At 35.9% G+C, this 16,252-nt stretch overlaps 2 protein-coding genes, 2 long non-coding RNA genes and 1 other non-coding gene across 12 annotated transcripts; 1 reads left to right on the top strand and 4 right to left on the bottom strand.

Moving 5' to 3' along the window:
• Positions 1-110: 110 nt before the first annotated feature.
• Positions 111-5,495, bottom strand: LOC112327224 (uncharacterized). Of its 5 annotated transcripts, none has more exons than XR_008059121.1 (4): positions 5,326-5,495; positions 4,977-5,120; positions 810-4,831; positions 111-699 (listed from the first exon to the last, which is right to left on the bottom strand). It is a non-coding gene; the product is annotated as an uncharacterized LOC112327224 (long non-coding RNA). The 5 variants fall into 5 exon arrangements; XR_008059120.1 differs by having other exon boundaries at positions 810-1,270; positions 1,439-4,831; positions 4,977-5,495; XR_008059122.1 differs by having other exon boundaries at positions 810-901; positions 997-4,831; positions 4,977-5,495.
• Positions 5,496-5,612: 117 nt separating this feature from the next.
• TRNAV-UAC (transfer RNA valine (anticodon UAC)) lies at positions 5,613-5,685 on the top strand. The gene has a single exon. It is a non-coding gene; the product is annotated as a tRNA-Val (tRNA).
• A 523-nt stretch (positions 5,686-6,208) lies between these two features.
• LOC7456803 (general transcription and DNA repair factor IIH subunit TFB2) lies at positions 6,209-11,654 on the bottom strand. Of its 4 annotated transcripts, none has more exons than XM_024599927.2 (15): positions 11,111-11,649; positions 10,855-11,022; positions 10,492-10,560; positions 10,128-10,215; positions 9,835-9,935; positions 9,682-9,727; positions 9,536-9,595; positions 8,925-8,993; positions 8,642-8,746; positions 8,478-8,561; positions 7,627-7,712; positions 7,375-7,465; positions 7,048-7,128; positions 6,753-6,827; positions 6,209-6,665 (listed from the first exon to the last, which is right to left on the bottom strand). In XM_024599927.2, the coding sequence occupies exons 1-15, from the start codon at positions 11,221-11,223 to the stop codon at positions 6,531-6,533; spliced, it is 1,371 nt and encodes a 456-aa protein (XP_024455695.1). In that variant the 5' UTR covers positions 11,224-11,649; the 3' UTR covers positions 6,209-6,530. The 4 variants fall into 4 exon arrangements, with proteins under 4 accessions (XP_024455695.1, XP_002305144.1, XP_052308580.1 ...); XM_002305108.4 differs by having other exon boundaries at positions 8,663-8,746; positions 11,111-11,634; XM_052452620.1 differs by lacking the exon at positions 8,925-8,993 and having other exon boundaries at positions 11,111-11,654.
• A 495-nt stretch (positions 11,655-12,149) lies between these two features.
• Positions 12,150-16,114, bottom strand: LOC7477414 (uncharacterized). The gene is made up of 5 exons (XM_002305107.4): positions 15,833-16,114; positions 14,934-14,987; positions 14,431-14,534; positions 13,381-13,419; positions 12,150-12,766 (listed from the first exon to the last, which is right to left on the bottom strand). Exons 1-5 carry the CDS (start codon positions 15,906-15,908, stop codon positions 12,614-12,616), a joined length of 426 nt encoding a protein of 141 aa, XP_002305143.1. The 5' UTR covers positions 15,909-16,114; the 3' UTR covers positions 12,150-12,613.
• LOC127905275 (uncharacterized) lies at positions 13,520-14,421 on the bottom strand. The gene is made up of 2 exons (XR_008059123.1): positions 14,004-14,421; positions 13,520-13,934 (listed from the first exon to the last, which is right to left on the bottom strand). It is a non-coding gene; the product is annotated as an uncharacterized LOC127905275 (long non-coding RNA).
• Positions 16,115-16,252: the final 138 nt, after the last annotated feature.

A 16,252-nucleotide genomic window follows, 5' to 3' on the forward strand; every position in this document is an offset into this window, starting at 1 on the left:
AATAAATCCTGAGAAGTGATGCAAATAGAAAACACTTTCTTTTTAAGATTTCTCCTTTTCTGATTCAAACTCGTACAACCACTTGACTGTCAAAATTGGTCTGAATACCCTTTTCATAGAGATTCCCTTCATTATATAGAGAAGATTTACATAATTAATGGCAGATTTACAGCACCTAAATAGTATACAAGGTAAGTATTAATGGCAGATTTTCAGCATCCAAATGCTATACAAGGTAAGAAAACATCCCTAAAATAGTACAACTCAAATCTCTAAATTATCTATGTAACATCCTCCCTCAAATTGATGCTAGTAGATTAAGAAACATCAATTTGTCAACCAATAACTGATGTTAGTGCCAAGAAAGAGCTTTAGTGAAAATATTTGCAGTTTGATGTTCGGTGAAAATGTGAGGAAGAGTTATCATATGCCGGTCAAAGGATTCACGTATGGAATGACAATCGACTTCGATATGTTTTGTGCGCTCATCGAAGACAGGATTAGCGGTGATCTGCACAACACTGGTATAATCAGCATGAACAGAAGTGGAATGATGCTGAGGAAAACTAAGTTCACCCAATAACCCACGAAGCCAAGTGATCTCGGAGCAGGCGGAAGACATAGCATGATATTCAGAATTAGTAGAGGACTTGGAAACTCTGTCTTGCTTCTTGCTCTTCCAAGAAATGAGTGTATTATCTAAAAACATGCACCAGCCAGTAACAAAGTGATGAGTATCTGCACAACCAGCTTAGTCAGCATCACTATATCCCACTAATTGTAAGGAAGATTCCTTAGGAGAGAATAACCTGCATGTAGAGTTGCCCTTCATATATCAAATAATGCGATGAACAACGACTAGGTGAAGCTTTTAAGGGGCCTGCATAAATTGATTTACCTGCTGTATAGCAAAAAAAATATCAGGACAAGTAATCGTCAAGTAGTTCAAACTCTCAACAAGTTGCCGATACAAGGATGGATCTGATAGAAGGTCACCTTCATCTTGACAAAGCTTAAGATTTACCTCCAAATGAGTAAGAACAGAATTACCCAATTAGAGGCCAGCTAATGAAATTACTTCCTCTGTGTATTTGTGTTGGTGTAACAATGTATCAGTCGGAGTAAGCTGCACCTCAAGGCCAAGAAAGTACTGCAAGGGACCAAGATCTTTCATGTGAAAAGAGGCCTTGAGATGGTGATTGCGTAAGTAACGCAGCATCAGAGCCAATAATCACAATGTCATCAACATATACTAGAAGCAACACAATTCCTGCAGAAGTCTTGCAAAGAAACAAAGAGGAATCAAACTGACTCTGCGTAAAGTGAAAACCAAGCAGAGTAGAGCGAAATTTATCAAATCATACATGCGAAGCTTGTTTCAACCCATATAAAGATTGGCGCAACCGACAAACCTCTAAGAAAGGTGTAGCAAACATACCGGGAGGTGGAGACATAGATTTCTTCCTTCAAATCCCCATGTAGAAAAGCATTTTTCACGTTCATTTGTCAGAGAGACCACCCTTGTGACGCAGCAAGTGCCAAGATAGTCCGTACAATAGTCATTTTGGCAACAGGTTCAAATGTCTTTTCATAATCAATATCATACTCTTGTCGATTCCCAGGGGCCACAAGATAAGCCTTATATTAATCCAGTGACCCATCAGACCAAAACTTGATTAAGTATACCCATTTACAACCAATAGCTTTGACACCTGATGGACAAGTCATAAGATCCCAAGTGTGATTTTCTTAGAGAGCTTGGATTTCTTCTTGCATGGTCTGCTGCCAATATGCTTAAGTGGTTGCCTGAGTATAAGAGTGAGGAACAAAAACAATGTCTAGAGTGGCAATAAGCGAGGTATGAGAAAAAACCTATCTGGTGGATGTGTAACCCGAGTGGAGCGTCGAAGTGTAGGAAGCGTCGAACCAGATGATGGATTAGTGTCTAGAAGAAGCGTTGAAGAAGGACGTCTATGATGCACCACACCTAGTTTAAATCGCTTAATAGAAAAAGATGCAACATTAAAAGCAGATAGAAGAGTAATAGGAGGATCAGAAATAACTTGAGACTGAAAGAAATATTGATTTTCAAAGAGATCACATTCCGGGAGATTTGGAATTTGTTCGCATGAGCATCATAACAAACAAATCCTTTCTAAGTAGGGTTATATCCCGTAAAAGTACACGTGACAGACTAGGCAACAAGCTTGTGACGATCAACAAGTGGTAAGTGAACAAATCAAACACACCTAAAAGTATGGAATGATTGATACTTAAGAGATATGTCAAATAATAAAAAATAAAGAGAATCATAATTTAGAGTGGCAGTAAGCAAACGATTGATCAAATAAACAGTAGTAGATAAATCTTCTATCTAGAACTTAAAAGGTACAGACGAATCAATCAAAAAAGTACAAACAACATCTAAGAGATGATGATTCTTATGCTCAACGATTTTATTTTGTTGAGGGGTATAAGGACAAGAATGCTGGGAATAATCCCTTTATGTTGAAGATAAGCCTGAAAGGAATGAAACATTTATTCCTCTCCTGAGTCGAAGTGTAAGGTTTTGATATAAGTACGGAACTATGTCTCAACAAGCATAACAAGTTTGAAAAATAGTAGCTTTAGAACGAAGAAAGTAAATCCAAGTAAATCGATTATAATCATTGATAAATATCATAAAATAACAATACTAATCATAAGAAATAATAGGAATGACACCCCAAACATCAGTATTCACAATTTCAAAGCAAGTAGAAACATGATTACCATGCATAGGAAAAAAAAGTAATGTTTTACTTTTACCAAGACGACAAGTAGCATAATTAAAAGATGCAGGAGATGAAGAAAATGAATCTTTATTGCCCAAAAAGACCATGTTTCAAAAGATAAGTCAAAATATTAGAATTAGGATGACCTAATTTCTTATGCAATACTTCATTATTATTGGTAATAACTGTACAAGCAAAAGAAACAGCATTAGGAATACAATATTGTAAAGGAAATAGACGTTTCATTTTAGACCCCTTCATGATCATCATCCCCGACACCTGATCCTACACATGACAACCACCACGAGAGAAATGAGCTTCATAGTTATTATACACCAATTAGCCAACAGAAATCAAACTGGTAGATAAACCAGGAGAGACAAAAATATTTCAAAATAAAGAACCCAGAGTACCAACAGCAGTAATAAGAAGTGTACTGCCATCAACAATCTGAATAGTTTGCGTGCCTCCATACTTACGAACATCATGGAGACCCGTCGTACTACCAGTCATATGATTAGAGGCACTCAGATTAGCAATCCAAGAAGAAATGGAGGTAAGATTTGTACCTTGGAGGCCTAGAGCCAAAAAAGCAAACACAATCATCTGCTGGACCATGGCAGGCGTGAGAACAGAGAGAATCAGAGCTTACAGTGGGAGAGCAGAAGAAGACGAGGACTGAACAACAGCTTGAAAGGCTTGGGATTGGCGATTTTGAGGCCGCACGTTACAATCTTTGATAAGATGACCCTCTTTCTTGTAGTAGTTACAAACTTTCTTCGGACAGTTGCGAGCAACCGTGCTCCTTGCAATTGAAACACTGCAACTTGTTCCTCCCTTTCCCTTGTGCTGCTAGGCTATATTCACAGCCTCAGAAAATGCGCTCTCAGAAGTCATACCTATCTGAGTGGATAATCGTTGTTCCTCACGCAATAAATCTCCCAAGCAAATATCCATGGAAGGAACTGGATCATGGTTCAATAAACTGGCTCAAATAGGCTCAAATTCAGGTCAAAGCTTCATCAAAAATTGATCGTGTCAACGCTCAGCATGAACCGCTTAAAGAGCAGTGAGTGACGCGGTGGGAACCTTAGAATGAACAATAGCAGAATACTAGCTCCAAATATTAATAAAACCAGAATAAAATTGCTTAATGGTCAAATTACCTTGAGCATAAGTGCTAATTTCCAACTCCAATTGGAATTTCCGAGCGTTGTGATCTTGGTGATAAATACAATGCAAATAGGCCCACATAGTTTGAGCAGTAGTAAAACACCGAAGATTGGTGACAAGATGGGGCTCAAGCGTTCCCAATAGCCAAGAGATAACCTTAGCATCTTCACCTCCTATTGGGCAAGTTCCTTTTCATCAGTGGGAACTAGAATAGAACTATCAAGGTGATGTGATAATTCTTTTCCTTTCAAGAACATCTTAAATTGAAATTGCCATGTAGGAAAATTCTTTGCAGTAAAGCGAACAATAGTATTCATGCAAAAGCATCCAAATATTAAAATTATCCCTCATGCATTAAAACATATCCATCAAACACGTTCTCCCCATTTTGTCATCAACAAAAATAGGGGTAAAACGCTTCATAATGCATAGCTACATAATAAGATTTCAGCAAATCCTAAACAGTACTAGAAAATAAACACGACTTAAGACCCTAGCATAGAAGTACTTGAAAGAAAACATAATTAGCTTCAACTAGCACCCAGAACGTTATGAAATGCAAGTAATTAAGCTTCCAGGCTGATCAGCTTAGAGTGAGACTGGGCCAAATTTTAATTTTTCTTAGACCTAGCTGGAGGAGTCCTCTTGTCTCCTGAGAAATTCAGCAACGTTATCAGAAATCTTTTTGATGGCGGCCTTCATTTCCTCCACATCAACTGTAAGTTCCCGCATAAGTTGTGTCAGTTCACGAAGAGTCTCGTGAGCCTCATTTTCTGCATCTGCATCTGTTGATACTAAACAAGAACCTTCAGTGTCGCTTTAGCTTTCACATGGAGAGGACCATTCTTCCTCTGTGCCAGGTTTCCTTGGGGAAGTCTTAGGACCTGGTATTTCGCGAGGATTTGGTGAAAATCTTGTTAGATTTGCATGTAAACTTGAAGAAAATCAGAGAGAGTAAGAAGCAGAAGCGCAAAAGGAAGGAAAATAAGAAAATAGCTAGGGCTTTAAAGAGAAATTAAAACACCTCACTTGTATATAAAAGATAGTAACTAATGGCATGCCAGTGAACCATTCGTTCCTTACAAAAGCTTATTGATCATCCAAAGTGGCTGCAGCCAACTCAAATGTTTATCTTCCAAGAACTTGCCTAGGCAAGAGATGCATGATCCTGAGCTGTAGATTATTATGGAAACACTAAATTTATTATAGTTTGAACTCGTATAAGCCGATCAAAGGTATGCATGCAGTATATTATACATCACAAAAAAGAAAAACCATTCATGGGATTGCATCATGGTTGCAAACGTTCAGGAGAGACCTCTCCATCCCTGAATTTCCCAGAAAACAAAGATATGACTATTTTTGGATTTGCACTCACAAAACCTGCAAGCCTTCAAATTATGTATGAACTCTGACAACACTTTCTCTGCATTAATTCTCCTTAGCGGCACACCACAAGTGATCATATGCAGACTGCAATTTGGGCTCTGCTAGGATTTGAACTACTTGTTGAAACGGTTTTCACTCGCCAGTCGCCACAAATCAAAAGCCTCATCATATTTTAGAGGCTGCAGTCTTAATTAATATTGAAAGGCGGATTTATGAAGTGTTCTTTTAATTTAATATATATTATATATATTGTGAGAAAGAAATTATATCAAAGCAGTTGCTGTGGTGTAGTGGTTATCACGTTAGTCTTACACACTAAAGGTCCCCAGTTCGATCCTGGGCAGCAACATCTTCTTCGATTTATTTTATGCTCCCCTTATTCTCAATTAGACACTATACATGAATAATACTTCATAATATTTCCTACAACATACCAACAATCCATTTTAAAATTTGCTGTTTTTTCATGAGAAAAGCTGATAACAAATTTTATTTTGAAATTTATTTTTCATTTATTAAATATTTTCCTTCCTTTTTTTTTTTTATCTAAAACAATGTATTTTCTTACTGTTAACAAAATTAAAGTCAGATTATTGTGTTTTATTAATGATTATTTTGAAAACTAATGCATGTTATACTGCGGTGGCAAACAATTAACAATTGAACTGGTATTCTGGGTAGAAAATTAGAAAATACAAATTACAAAATAATAAGAATAAGAATTACCTGACATAAAAACATATTAAAATAATAATTTTATTATTATTTTTTTAACATTAATATATCAAAAAAAAATTAAATCATAAAAAAAAATAAAAAAATAAAAAAAAAATTAAAAATACTTTTTAAATGCAAAAACAAATACTGCCCAATTTAATGTACATGAAACTCATCCCTTTGTATCAAATAATAATTGTGTATAAACAAAAACCTATCTCGCTGCTTGTAAGAGCTCTTTTTTGCCCTTGGTACACATTCTCAGAAGGTATTACTTCGTTTTCCCACGTATTGAAAACCACGACCACAAGATCCCAAAAAACTCTATGTTACTGGAAAATCAACCTAAGATCACCCAAAACACTCTTACATCGAGGAACCCTATATTGTATATGTAGCATGTTGCACATGGCTTTGGCTTGTTTTTCTTTTATCGAAGTTGTCATGGTCGCAAACAAATAGATAACATCTGCCGTACTACTTTTGACCACGAAGAAACTCTCGCATGTTCATGTGAATTTCTGCCTTCACTACAACCCGCATTTTCTTTGAATCCTCCCACAGCAAACCATTCCACTCCCGTGCAAAGTCACAAGCAGCCTCAAATGTATCCTAACAGGAAAATAAACAAACTCTTAACAGAACAGAACATGAAGAGTCGTGACAAAAAAAAGATAAAAAGGGAAGCTTAATATTTACCCTGGATGGAAACTCATCATAGAAATGCGAGGGGGTTATCTCAACCCTGTTCAGATCTGCTTCCCACAATCTAATCTGTCAGAGAAAAAAAAAAAGGGTGGAAAAACATGAGGAAAATCAAACAAAATGTAAATCCTTTACACACATCATATGGAGAACACCACTGATTAATAGAAGAGCAAAGCCGATTTTGCTTTCGATGGAATGCCAGAGAGTCCAGATTCATGACTTCAACTAGTGAAAGAAGCCAAACTTTTTGTGTTGAGTACTTATTTGAACTTATTGATAAGATGACCTGATCAGTGACATTTTCAGGAACTGATGGTAATCTCTCTGCCACACGAGGATGAGCATTCTGCTGAAGAAAAGAAATTATCTGCAAAAGAAATGTTGCATCAGTTAATTGAACCAAAATTGCTTCCAAAGTTACAAATTAGAAACAGAAATGAAAACAACATTCCTTAAAAAATGAAACCAGAAGGATGATAATATGCTAGTGTTGCAACCCCCACCCCAACATATTTCAGCTTTATTTATAAGATTCTCATGGATGCATGCTAACACAATTCATTCAAATGCATCAACATACTTTGGAGAAAAATTATTGGAAATTAAAACTCACTTGGTCAGATGTGATGCCATTTTCAAAAGCTGTATACAAACTTTCTTTTGTTATTGCTCCAACTATAAGGTTTGGAAGTTGATATTCTATCCTGCATACATAGAAGACAACAAATTCTATTACAAAAACAACATTTCAGAGTTCTCCTAGTTTCATTTACATGCAATGATTCCATGAAACAGAACTTCTCAGCAGAAAACAATTTTTTCCAACAAAAGACCAGGAAAGTTAGCAAGAAGTGGGCTGCCATACTTTGAGAAAAGACGTAGAATTTCACAATGAAGCTTTGATGATGAGTACGCGTACAATCTAAAGTTGGTTTCTACAACAACATATCCCTGAAAACAAGAAAAGAAATGTAATTAGAGACTACAAAAAGTTAAATCCAGCAAGTTTCCTATTCAAATCATTCATGGCTACAGCTCTATGGGAAAACAGGAGGATGTCCAGCCTCAGTCCTCAGGTTTAAGATATACAAATAGTAGATGACACTATGGCTCTGATCTAAGTTATTTCAAAAGAAACAAAGCTAATTACAACAGATCAAGATGATGTAACCAATTAAATCTTGCATGCCTATTTAGAGGATAAGTGTACATCTCAAGCAATAGTACTATTCACCCAAGCAAGAAGCTATTGAACCTCTAGCTTTTTAAATATGAAATTAAGTATGAAAAAGAAATATAGTTGCCTTAGTGTACTCCCAACCAACAAGAGACAAAGTTGAAGGAGATAGTAAAAAAAGATCAACACAAGCCCTATAGCTTCAAGGGAACGAGTCATATGGGAATTGAAAATCCACATTGACCAGATAATGAAGCTGCCTTCTTATTTTATAATAATGCAAATACTAGAAGCAAATTTGAATGAAGTTTGAGGATTTTGCTAACTTCTTTTGAACAAAGAGAATGTATTGAACTTATACTCACTAACATATCCATCTATATGATTGAACCAACATTGAAATCATACAGTGGTATACATGATAACAATCACAGCGAAAAACATGCCACCAAAATCATTAAAGAACCAGCAAACCACAAATAAATAAAGATAAAATCCAGGCATTCACATTTCATTTATACACTTCACATCAAGTATACCTGTTTCCGTGATGATGAATCTGTTAAGCTCACTGAAAGATTCGTAGCCAATTTAGTAGGTATAAACCAACTCTCTTTCCTTCCCTGGAAATATAAATATAAATCAGAAGTGCAGCACAGTAATACCTATTATCTTCAAGGTGATTAGCACAATGAGAACCCACAATAGCCCAAACTAGAATAACCTGCTGGAGTTTAACCAATCCCAATTCTGCAAGGTCCTTGATAGTATTTCTCTGAATCTCAGTCAATGTATTCATATTATATGCCTAAATCATGATGAAGAAAAAAATATAACACAGTAAGAAAATATAACACTATCCAAAAATACATTATGTTAAGATGTGGAAACAGTGCAGTAGCAAATTTTAACCAGATGACTATTCATTATGAGAATCAAATAATAATGCCAGATAACAGCTACCAATAAAAAAGAATGTTCAATACCTCGCCAGTGACATGAAAGCTAAGCTCCAGAAGAAAAGAAATCAGATCCGCAGGCTCTGTACCTCTCTCCTGAACCAAAAGGCAGAGGGCTTAATACAATATGAGATAAAGAGTATATGCCAAGTTGCAGTAACCCAGATATCTATCCAAAAACAAACATAGTATGAAACTCTATCCTATCTCAGAAGAAATATTACAAGTCAGATGAAACAAGGCAAGCTAATATCTATCTGTTGTTTTGAGAGCTTCCATAAGTCAACACAATCATAGGCAGCTTCAATCTCAGCCATTTTGGTTAACAGGCTAAAGGCAACCTGGTCATGTACTGGCAAGCAAGCAGCTAAAAAGAGATGCTGGGAAGGAGTTTGGATCATTTACTGCCCTACATTCATAATTTTCATTCAAGATTCTAAAACAAATGATCAAATGCCATATAAGATTCCATGTTACAACGGTTTTAAATTTTTTACATCCAAGTTCTTCAAGCATCCCCTGAAGACATTGATATTCAAGCAAGTTGGATGTATATAACAGAAACAATCAGAATTCTGACGCTGGTGAGGCAAAAATCTACAGAAAGAACAGTTTAAAGGAATTTAACAAGTCCATACCTCAGAATTAGTGATATATTCTCTGATGATGTACCACAGCTGTGCATTTGTATCCATCAGCTGCAATTAAACACATTCAAAGAATTGCACATGCCAGTAGCGAACCATAAGAAGTGCAATTTACTTGTGATTAACATGATACATACCAAAAACTGAAAACCACCCTCAGTTAATCTTGGAGCATCTCTATCCCTGCACGCAAGGCAGGTACACAGCATAGCACAAGTCAGGTACTTTATTCAGGATTCCCATTGTCTAAATAGACAAAAGAAATTAATTCCTCAATTCAAGGCAAATACCTCTGAGACAAAAGACCCCGCTGAAAAATTTTCATCATGGAAGAGCTCAAGCTAGTTGGCTTTTCTGCTTGGCCAGAGCTTATAAGAAGTAGCAAAAAACACTGGTTTAACACAATGGCAAGTCAAAAGTGAGTAGTCTAATCATGAGTCTGGTCACAAACCAACACAAAAAGTCAGTGATAGTGATTCATATAATGGTGGTTACCATGGCAAATAGGAACTAGAATACAGTTTCCTTAAACACACAAGTGCAAACGAGACCGATAATGGAAACACATAGATGAAGTTCCCACCTCCCATTGTTCAAGCGCGTAGGTATCTAATTCCTCCAAGCTAGGGAGTTTTACAACTGCAGCCATTGTTTCCCTTGGCAAAACTCCACTGCAGTATCCAAGATTCAATTATTATTACGAAGAGCAACACAAGAAAATGATACAAAAAACAATGTTCAATGTATCCAAGCAACACAATGCCATAAATCAAATAGATAACAAACAGTAACAAATTGGCAAACGCACGAGAAACTAACAACAAAATATTAATTTTTTTTATTTTACACTTTACCTATCAAGAAAAGAATGGAGAAAAAAAATTAATAACTTGAAAATAGGCAATATAATACTATGAAGATGCTTCAAATGCAAATATAAGACTTACCCATTTGTTAAATGCTTTCGTAGATTAGCCTGAAACGTCTGGTTTAATTTATAACTACTCTCCCTTTTCCTGCCAGTAAAAGGCAAACAATATCAGAAAGAGCACCTCTAATTTCACCCCAGAAAAAATCCACCATAGAGATTTCATCCATCGAATGAATGAATGAATGAATGGGGTCCCGGTAGTGGGTCCCACAAATCTAATCCCAGAAATATTAATGAGTGAGAATTACCTACCATTATCACATTATTGTCATTAAAGCTCCCATACAAACAATACAATAACAGCAAAAAATGAAGGGAAAAGTCTAACTCCAAGAAATTTACAGAAAGCAGAGATTCTGATTTTGATTTCGGTTCTTACTTGTCAGAAACTTCAATAAAAATTCTCAACTGAATCAACCGATCAATAGCAACTCTATGTTTGGTGACCCCATCAGCAAGCACCCATTGCTCCAGCAATTTACCTGATACTGGGCCGTCAAAAAACAAAATTTGTACTACATATTTCTTCGCTAAAGGCGGCAATGACCTAACAAAAAAAAAAAACACACCAAAACAGCTCTCATTTACTGATTGATCAATAAATAAATAAACATATAAATAAACAAAAACAAAACCTGAGTATGGCTTCGCAGATGAATGCGTTTTGATAGAGCGTGTCGAGTTTCATGGCTGGTAAGGAAGCTACCATGTCCATGAAATTCTTTGCAATGATTCTCACTTGAGGCATTTTGATTTTTAGGGTTTCTAATTGAATGGGGATTTTGATTTTTGATTTTGGTACTAGTGCGGGTCAGTACTGAAAGCAGTGTCGTTTTGGGGGATTTTTTTCTCTTTGGTTCTGGTGCTGTGTTAACTGTGAGGTGCTTTTTGATCGTAGCAGGGGACTTTGTATATATAGAGAGAAGGGATGAAGATTGAAGACTATATGCTAATTCTTGAATAAATTCTATAATATTCCACTTAGGTCCCTTATTTTTTAAAATTTTCTGAATAGTACTTGCAGTTTCCAGAAATCCCTAGCTGGTCTTTTCTGTTAAAAATAGCTGATCTTTTGGAATTTTTGTTGAGAATTTATAGACTTGTTCGGGATTTTCGTGGAATGCTATCACAAGTATGGGGGGTTCTGGGGAGGAAAAACGTAAGAGAATTTAAAAAAAAAATGAAAAGAAATAGACATTACTTAATGACAATAAAAACTAGTGTATCAAAACTAAAAAAAAAAAACACTAGGATTAATATCTATAAGAGTTTGGATTCAACTCATTTTTAAAAAAAATATTAAAATGATTTTTTAAAATATTTTTTTTTAATTTGATGTAATTACATTAAAAATAAAAAAAATATTATTTTAATATATTTTTAATTAAAAAAAACTATTGATTGTAAGGAGCTTGGTTGAGCAAGACATGGATTTTGACCTTGGTAACTCCTCGAAAGACAAGGAGCTAATTGCTAATGAATCCTCCCTCCATTCTTCACCTGAAAATGATCTGCTATAACTGGATTGAAGAGGAGGGATTAATCTTCCTGATCAGCGACTGTATACATGGCAAAAGTTAGTCCGAATCCCTCGAAGTACTCGTCAAAGCTAGATAGTAAAAGTCCATCTTGCAGCTCAGCAAGCTACTCATTGCTGTAGTTACATCAAAAGCATGATAAAAGTGGGCACAGTGAAAATCACTGCTATCTCTGCTAAAGCTTTAGCTGATCCTCCACGGTTCTCACATCTGTTTGATGAAATAAACAGAATCCTGGTGTGTTTTCTCTCTCAAAATCTTAGAGAATACATTTTTAACCTATGCAGCGTCCAAAGTAATCTATGCATGTATGTGTCAGCAGCAAAATTGAAAGGTTATCAACTCTACAGTTAAGTTATCCAAGCTATCCTATCAAAAATCTGGAAAACCAGATGTCAAGTGCTGTGAACCTTCAGGCACTGAACAAGGGACAGAAGAGGGACCAAAACTGTAAGCTTTTCTGCAAACAGAAAAGGGGCCCAGGAACTGGAAAGATCCTTAATCAGAACCAATAGAAATAAGAATCCTCGATCAGACTATTTAGTTAACAAATTAACTGGCACTAAAAGGGTCTCTTTTCTTCCCCCATCTTTTTTGTCGCTACGCAGAAGTGCACGGTACATCTTCAGTAGGTTCACCATGCTTGACAGCTTGTGGAGGTCGTTTCTGAACAGGGGGTGGTTTCTCAGAAGGGGGAGGATTGCATGGCCTGTTTGGACGAGCCTTATCAACTTCCCCTGGGTGAATCTCAAACTGCAACAAACAAAGTAACACCATTGCATGAAAAAGAAGAAAAAAGAGACTTTTCACAGGACCATTTGAATTGGTTATAAACCTTTAGAAAAATAATATAATCTGCAAAAATGTCATTGTGGTCTCCAGTTAATTACCAAATACCAACCTACGATCCACAATGATAAGTTTTGGAGGCATAATGTGAGAGGAAAAATAACAGAGAGAAGAAGAATAAGGGCCTTCCTCTAGAATAAACTTACTGAGATCCACTAAGTAAAACAAGATGGCATACTTGTCATAGCATGTTTCAGCATCATGTTCACTTACAGAATAAAACAGGGTTTGATGCATCCCACTGAACTATTAATTTAACACCAGGTGAAATTCATATTGTTCCCATCAAGCAAAAGAAAATCTTTTAACTGCCACAAAAATGTTTGCCAGGAAGCTCTCTCCATAACACAGAGTAAATGATTCGTCCATAACAGAGTAAATGATTCATGCGGAATATATTACTGTCCCATAAATTCAGAACTCATGGGAGTACCTTCAAATACAAATATTTACATGATTCTAAAGATAAAAATGGCTTTCAATGCAACAAAAGACTTTACTTGTGAGAAGAAACTCACCTTGTAACCACAACCAGCTTTACAGGCTTTGAAACATTCCTGTATACAGGAAGAGATCAATGAAAAGTAAGTACTAATCATTTATTTAACCACAGAATCATTAATTACAAGCACGTGTAAGTTAAGTCACACCTCAAAATTCAACCAGGTATAACCTTAATTATATAGTTTATGCATTACATTGGTCAATTCAAAAACCCATCTTAATAACATGAAACTATACCATTTTCTAATATTAATGCAGCTTTTGTTCAAACAAGGTTTAAATGAATCCTAGAGTGGATAAATATGGCAGAAGTGCTTAGTAACACAAAGCACTGGATCCGTCTCTTATAGCAACTTCTATGTGGCTTAGGCAACGCTCATCCTCCATGATCCAGTAAGCAGCCAAAGAGTTGTTATTGCAATATACAGTGAGAGATATCGTTGCAAAGCAGTGACAATTTCTACGTGGCTGGGAGATCAGAGGCAGGATGTAGGGTGGACTGCCATTTGTTTAGGTGCTTATAAACCTCCCCAAACTCTAGTGGTTGAAAGACCTGAAAGTTGGTGAACTGTATGTCCAATTCAGGCTTCAATCATGATTTTTCATTATTGGCCAGAAAAAAGTATACCATACTGACCCCAAATGAAGCTATTTAACTAATTGCCAATGGTCTTTGACCATTACTGACAACAGTAGACTTGCCAATTTCTACATTCAAAGAACTCATATCCACCCCTATAGTACAACAATCATTTTTTTTTCCTGGCAGACAAATCAAAGCAGCAAGTCAGATGGATATGCAAACAAAATTTTCATACTTCGAAAAGAAATTCATTGAAGATAAATATTTTTAGTTTAAAATTCAAATAAAACTTTGAGGCCTGGACCACCGCTGTAGATTGGGAACTGACAAAATTGAATGATTGTCCCGCCAGGTAGCTTCATGTTAAGTCTTCTTTAATATAAATCAAATAACAATCTAAACGGTCTGAAATTTCCATGTGAAACAATGATAGAAAGTGTGAAAACAAATAAAAAATAGAGCAAGTTGAAAGACAATATACCTCAGAGTAACTGGCAGATCCAGGAGATCGGTCAATGTATGCAGTCCACTGCCGGTCCTTGAGTACAGGGTCCTTGTAACATATTTCATTGCACTCGTCCAAGCCTGAAAATCCAACAAAAGTAACATTTAGAGATTAAATTATCCACAAACAACATCAGGATTTTTCAAAAGCTTCCCCTTGGAAATAAATTGAAATACCATCAGGATATTTCATTGCACTCGTGTATCAATTTAATAAATTGAAATACCATGATGACGAATTGCCTCATCCATTTTTTTCGATAAAAGAACCATACTTAAATCCAATCTATTCAGTCATTGAAGAGAAAGTTGATTCTTGACTTAATGGAAGTTGGAAACCATGAAGTCCAGTGGCGTAAAATCTCAGTGCTACTCCAGCACAATATATCCACAAACTACAACTCCCAAACAAAAGTAGCACAAACTTACACTTAAAACAATCTTTAAGCAAAAATGGCAACAAAGCAGATGAAAACTCACAATCTTCCCACGTCTCCCCATCAGTGCCGCAGCCCTTCTTGCAAAATACTCTCCCTGTGAAAATCTATGCCACTGATTAAACTGATCAAACCAATAGTTTTACATTAGAGAGATAACAATATCTATTCAGAATTATCCATTGGCAAGAAATTCAAAGCACGCACAACTTTACTTTCATATTCTATGGTGTAATTCAAACAATCAGACAAGCATAAGCCAGACAGGAAAGGAGGTTTGCTATGTACCTACTTTTTTTAATGGAACAAAGGAGCATAGAAGCTGCCCTCTCCAACACCAATAATCAAGAACTACCCATTTAATCACAATAAAATTAACAAAAACAAGCTTCCTTCTAATTACTTATTAAAATATGGTCAAGGAGTTTTGTTCCACTTCTAGGGTTCGAGCCTTAGGGTTCCTTCGGTAGTGCGATGATGTGTGTTTGAAACTGCGTTTTGTCACAGCCAAAATTTCAACACACACCATAGTTCTGCATGGTCCCACTCAAAATTCTCTCTTGAACACAATTTATTGCTTTTTTCAATCCTACTTTTTCAAACCACAATACTACCTCAATGCCAGACACACACTTAGGGTCAGCATCCACCCTTAAGATTGCTAGAATAAACCATACCGTTGAATAAAAAACATTGTCAAAAGCTTTCCTTTCATGGATGTTTCTTTCTACTAATGCTTGCTCGATAATCTCAAACAGCATAACATAATAAAAGTAGTTCCTTAATCTTTAGTATAATCATGAAATTAAAGGAAAGAAAATAAAATGCAACGTTATTAACAAAGTTCATAAGAATAAGAGATCTAATATGCAATTATTGACAGATAATTCGCAAGGTAAAAGCAATTTAAGATAATGGGTAGAGAGAGAGAGAAGGGGTTACAAGGAATCTGCGTGAGAGCTGAGAATTTTTGTGTGCATTGATTGCCACAAGGTTGAGTCCATTGTTCTGGTAGCATCTCTCTCTATCTACAACGCTTTTTCTTTATCTCACTAGCAGGCAGGCAGGGCGGCGATGCCACGGAGGAAGAGGATAACGAAAAAGGGACGAGGAGGTCCCGTTATATATAGATAGGGGTAGTTTGGTCATCTTGGGTTTTATTACAAGGTTTTCGGACCATTCTTCTCCGTTGTGATCGTCCGGGTGTTTTGTGGACACTTCAACTTGCCAACGAAAAACATAGATTTCTTACTAGGTATTTATTTTTTATTTGAAAACATAATTAAAATTTTATTTAAAAAAAAATTTATTTAAAATTGTTTTATGTTTTCTTTGATATATTATATAAAAATTAATTTTAAA

The sequence above is a fragment of the Populus trichocarpa genome, chromosome 4 (genome assembly GCF_000002775.5).
Source record: "Populus trichocarpa isolate Nisqually-1 chromosome 4, P.trichocarpa_v4.1, whole genome shotgun sequence".
NCBI lineage: Eukaryota > Viridiplantae > Streptophyta > Magnoliopsida > Malpighiales > Salicaceae > Populus > Populus trichocarpa.

Excerpts from the sequence above, each read along its gene's own strand:
- LOC7456803 (XM_024599927.2), bottom strand. The coding sequence starts at position 11,223 with ATGCCTCAAGTGAGAATCATTGCAAAGAATTTCATGGACATGGTAGCT. Across the intron at positions 10,216-10,491 it reads CGAAAGCATTTAACAAATGG|TGGAGTTTTGCCAAGGGAAA; the intron begins GTAAGTCTTATA and ends TGGATACTGCAG. Across the intron at positions 8,994-9,535 it reads AATATATCACTAATTCTGAG|GAGAGAGGTACAGAGCCTGC; the intron begins GTATGGACTTGT and ends CTTTTGGTTCAG.
- LOC7477414 (XM_002305107.4), bottom strand. The coding sequence starts at position 15,908 with ATGCTACCAGAACAATGGACTCAACCTTGTGGCAATCAATGCACACAA. Across the intron at positions 14,988-15,832 it reads AGCTCTCACGCAGATTCCTT|GGAGAGTATTTTGCAAGAAG; the intron begins GTAACCCCTTCT and ends AGATTTTCACAG. Across the intron at positions 13,420-14,430 it reads GATCTGCCAGTTACTCTGAG|GAATGTTTCAAAGCCTGTAA; the intron begins GTATATTGTCTT and ends TCCTGTATACAG.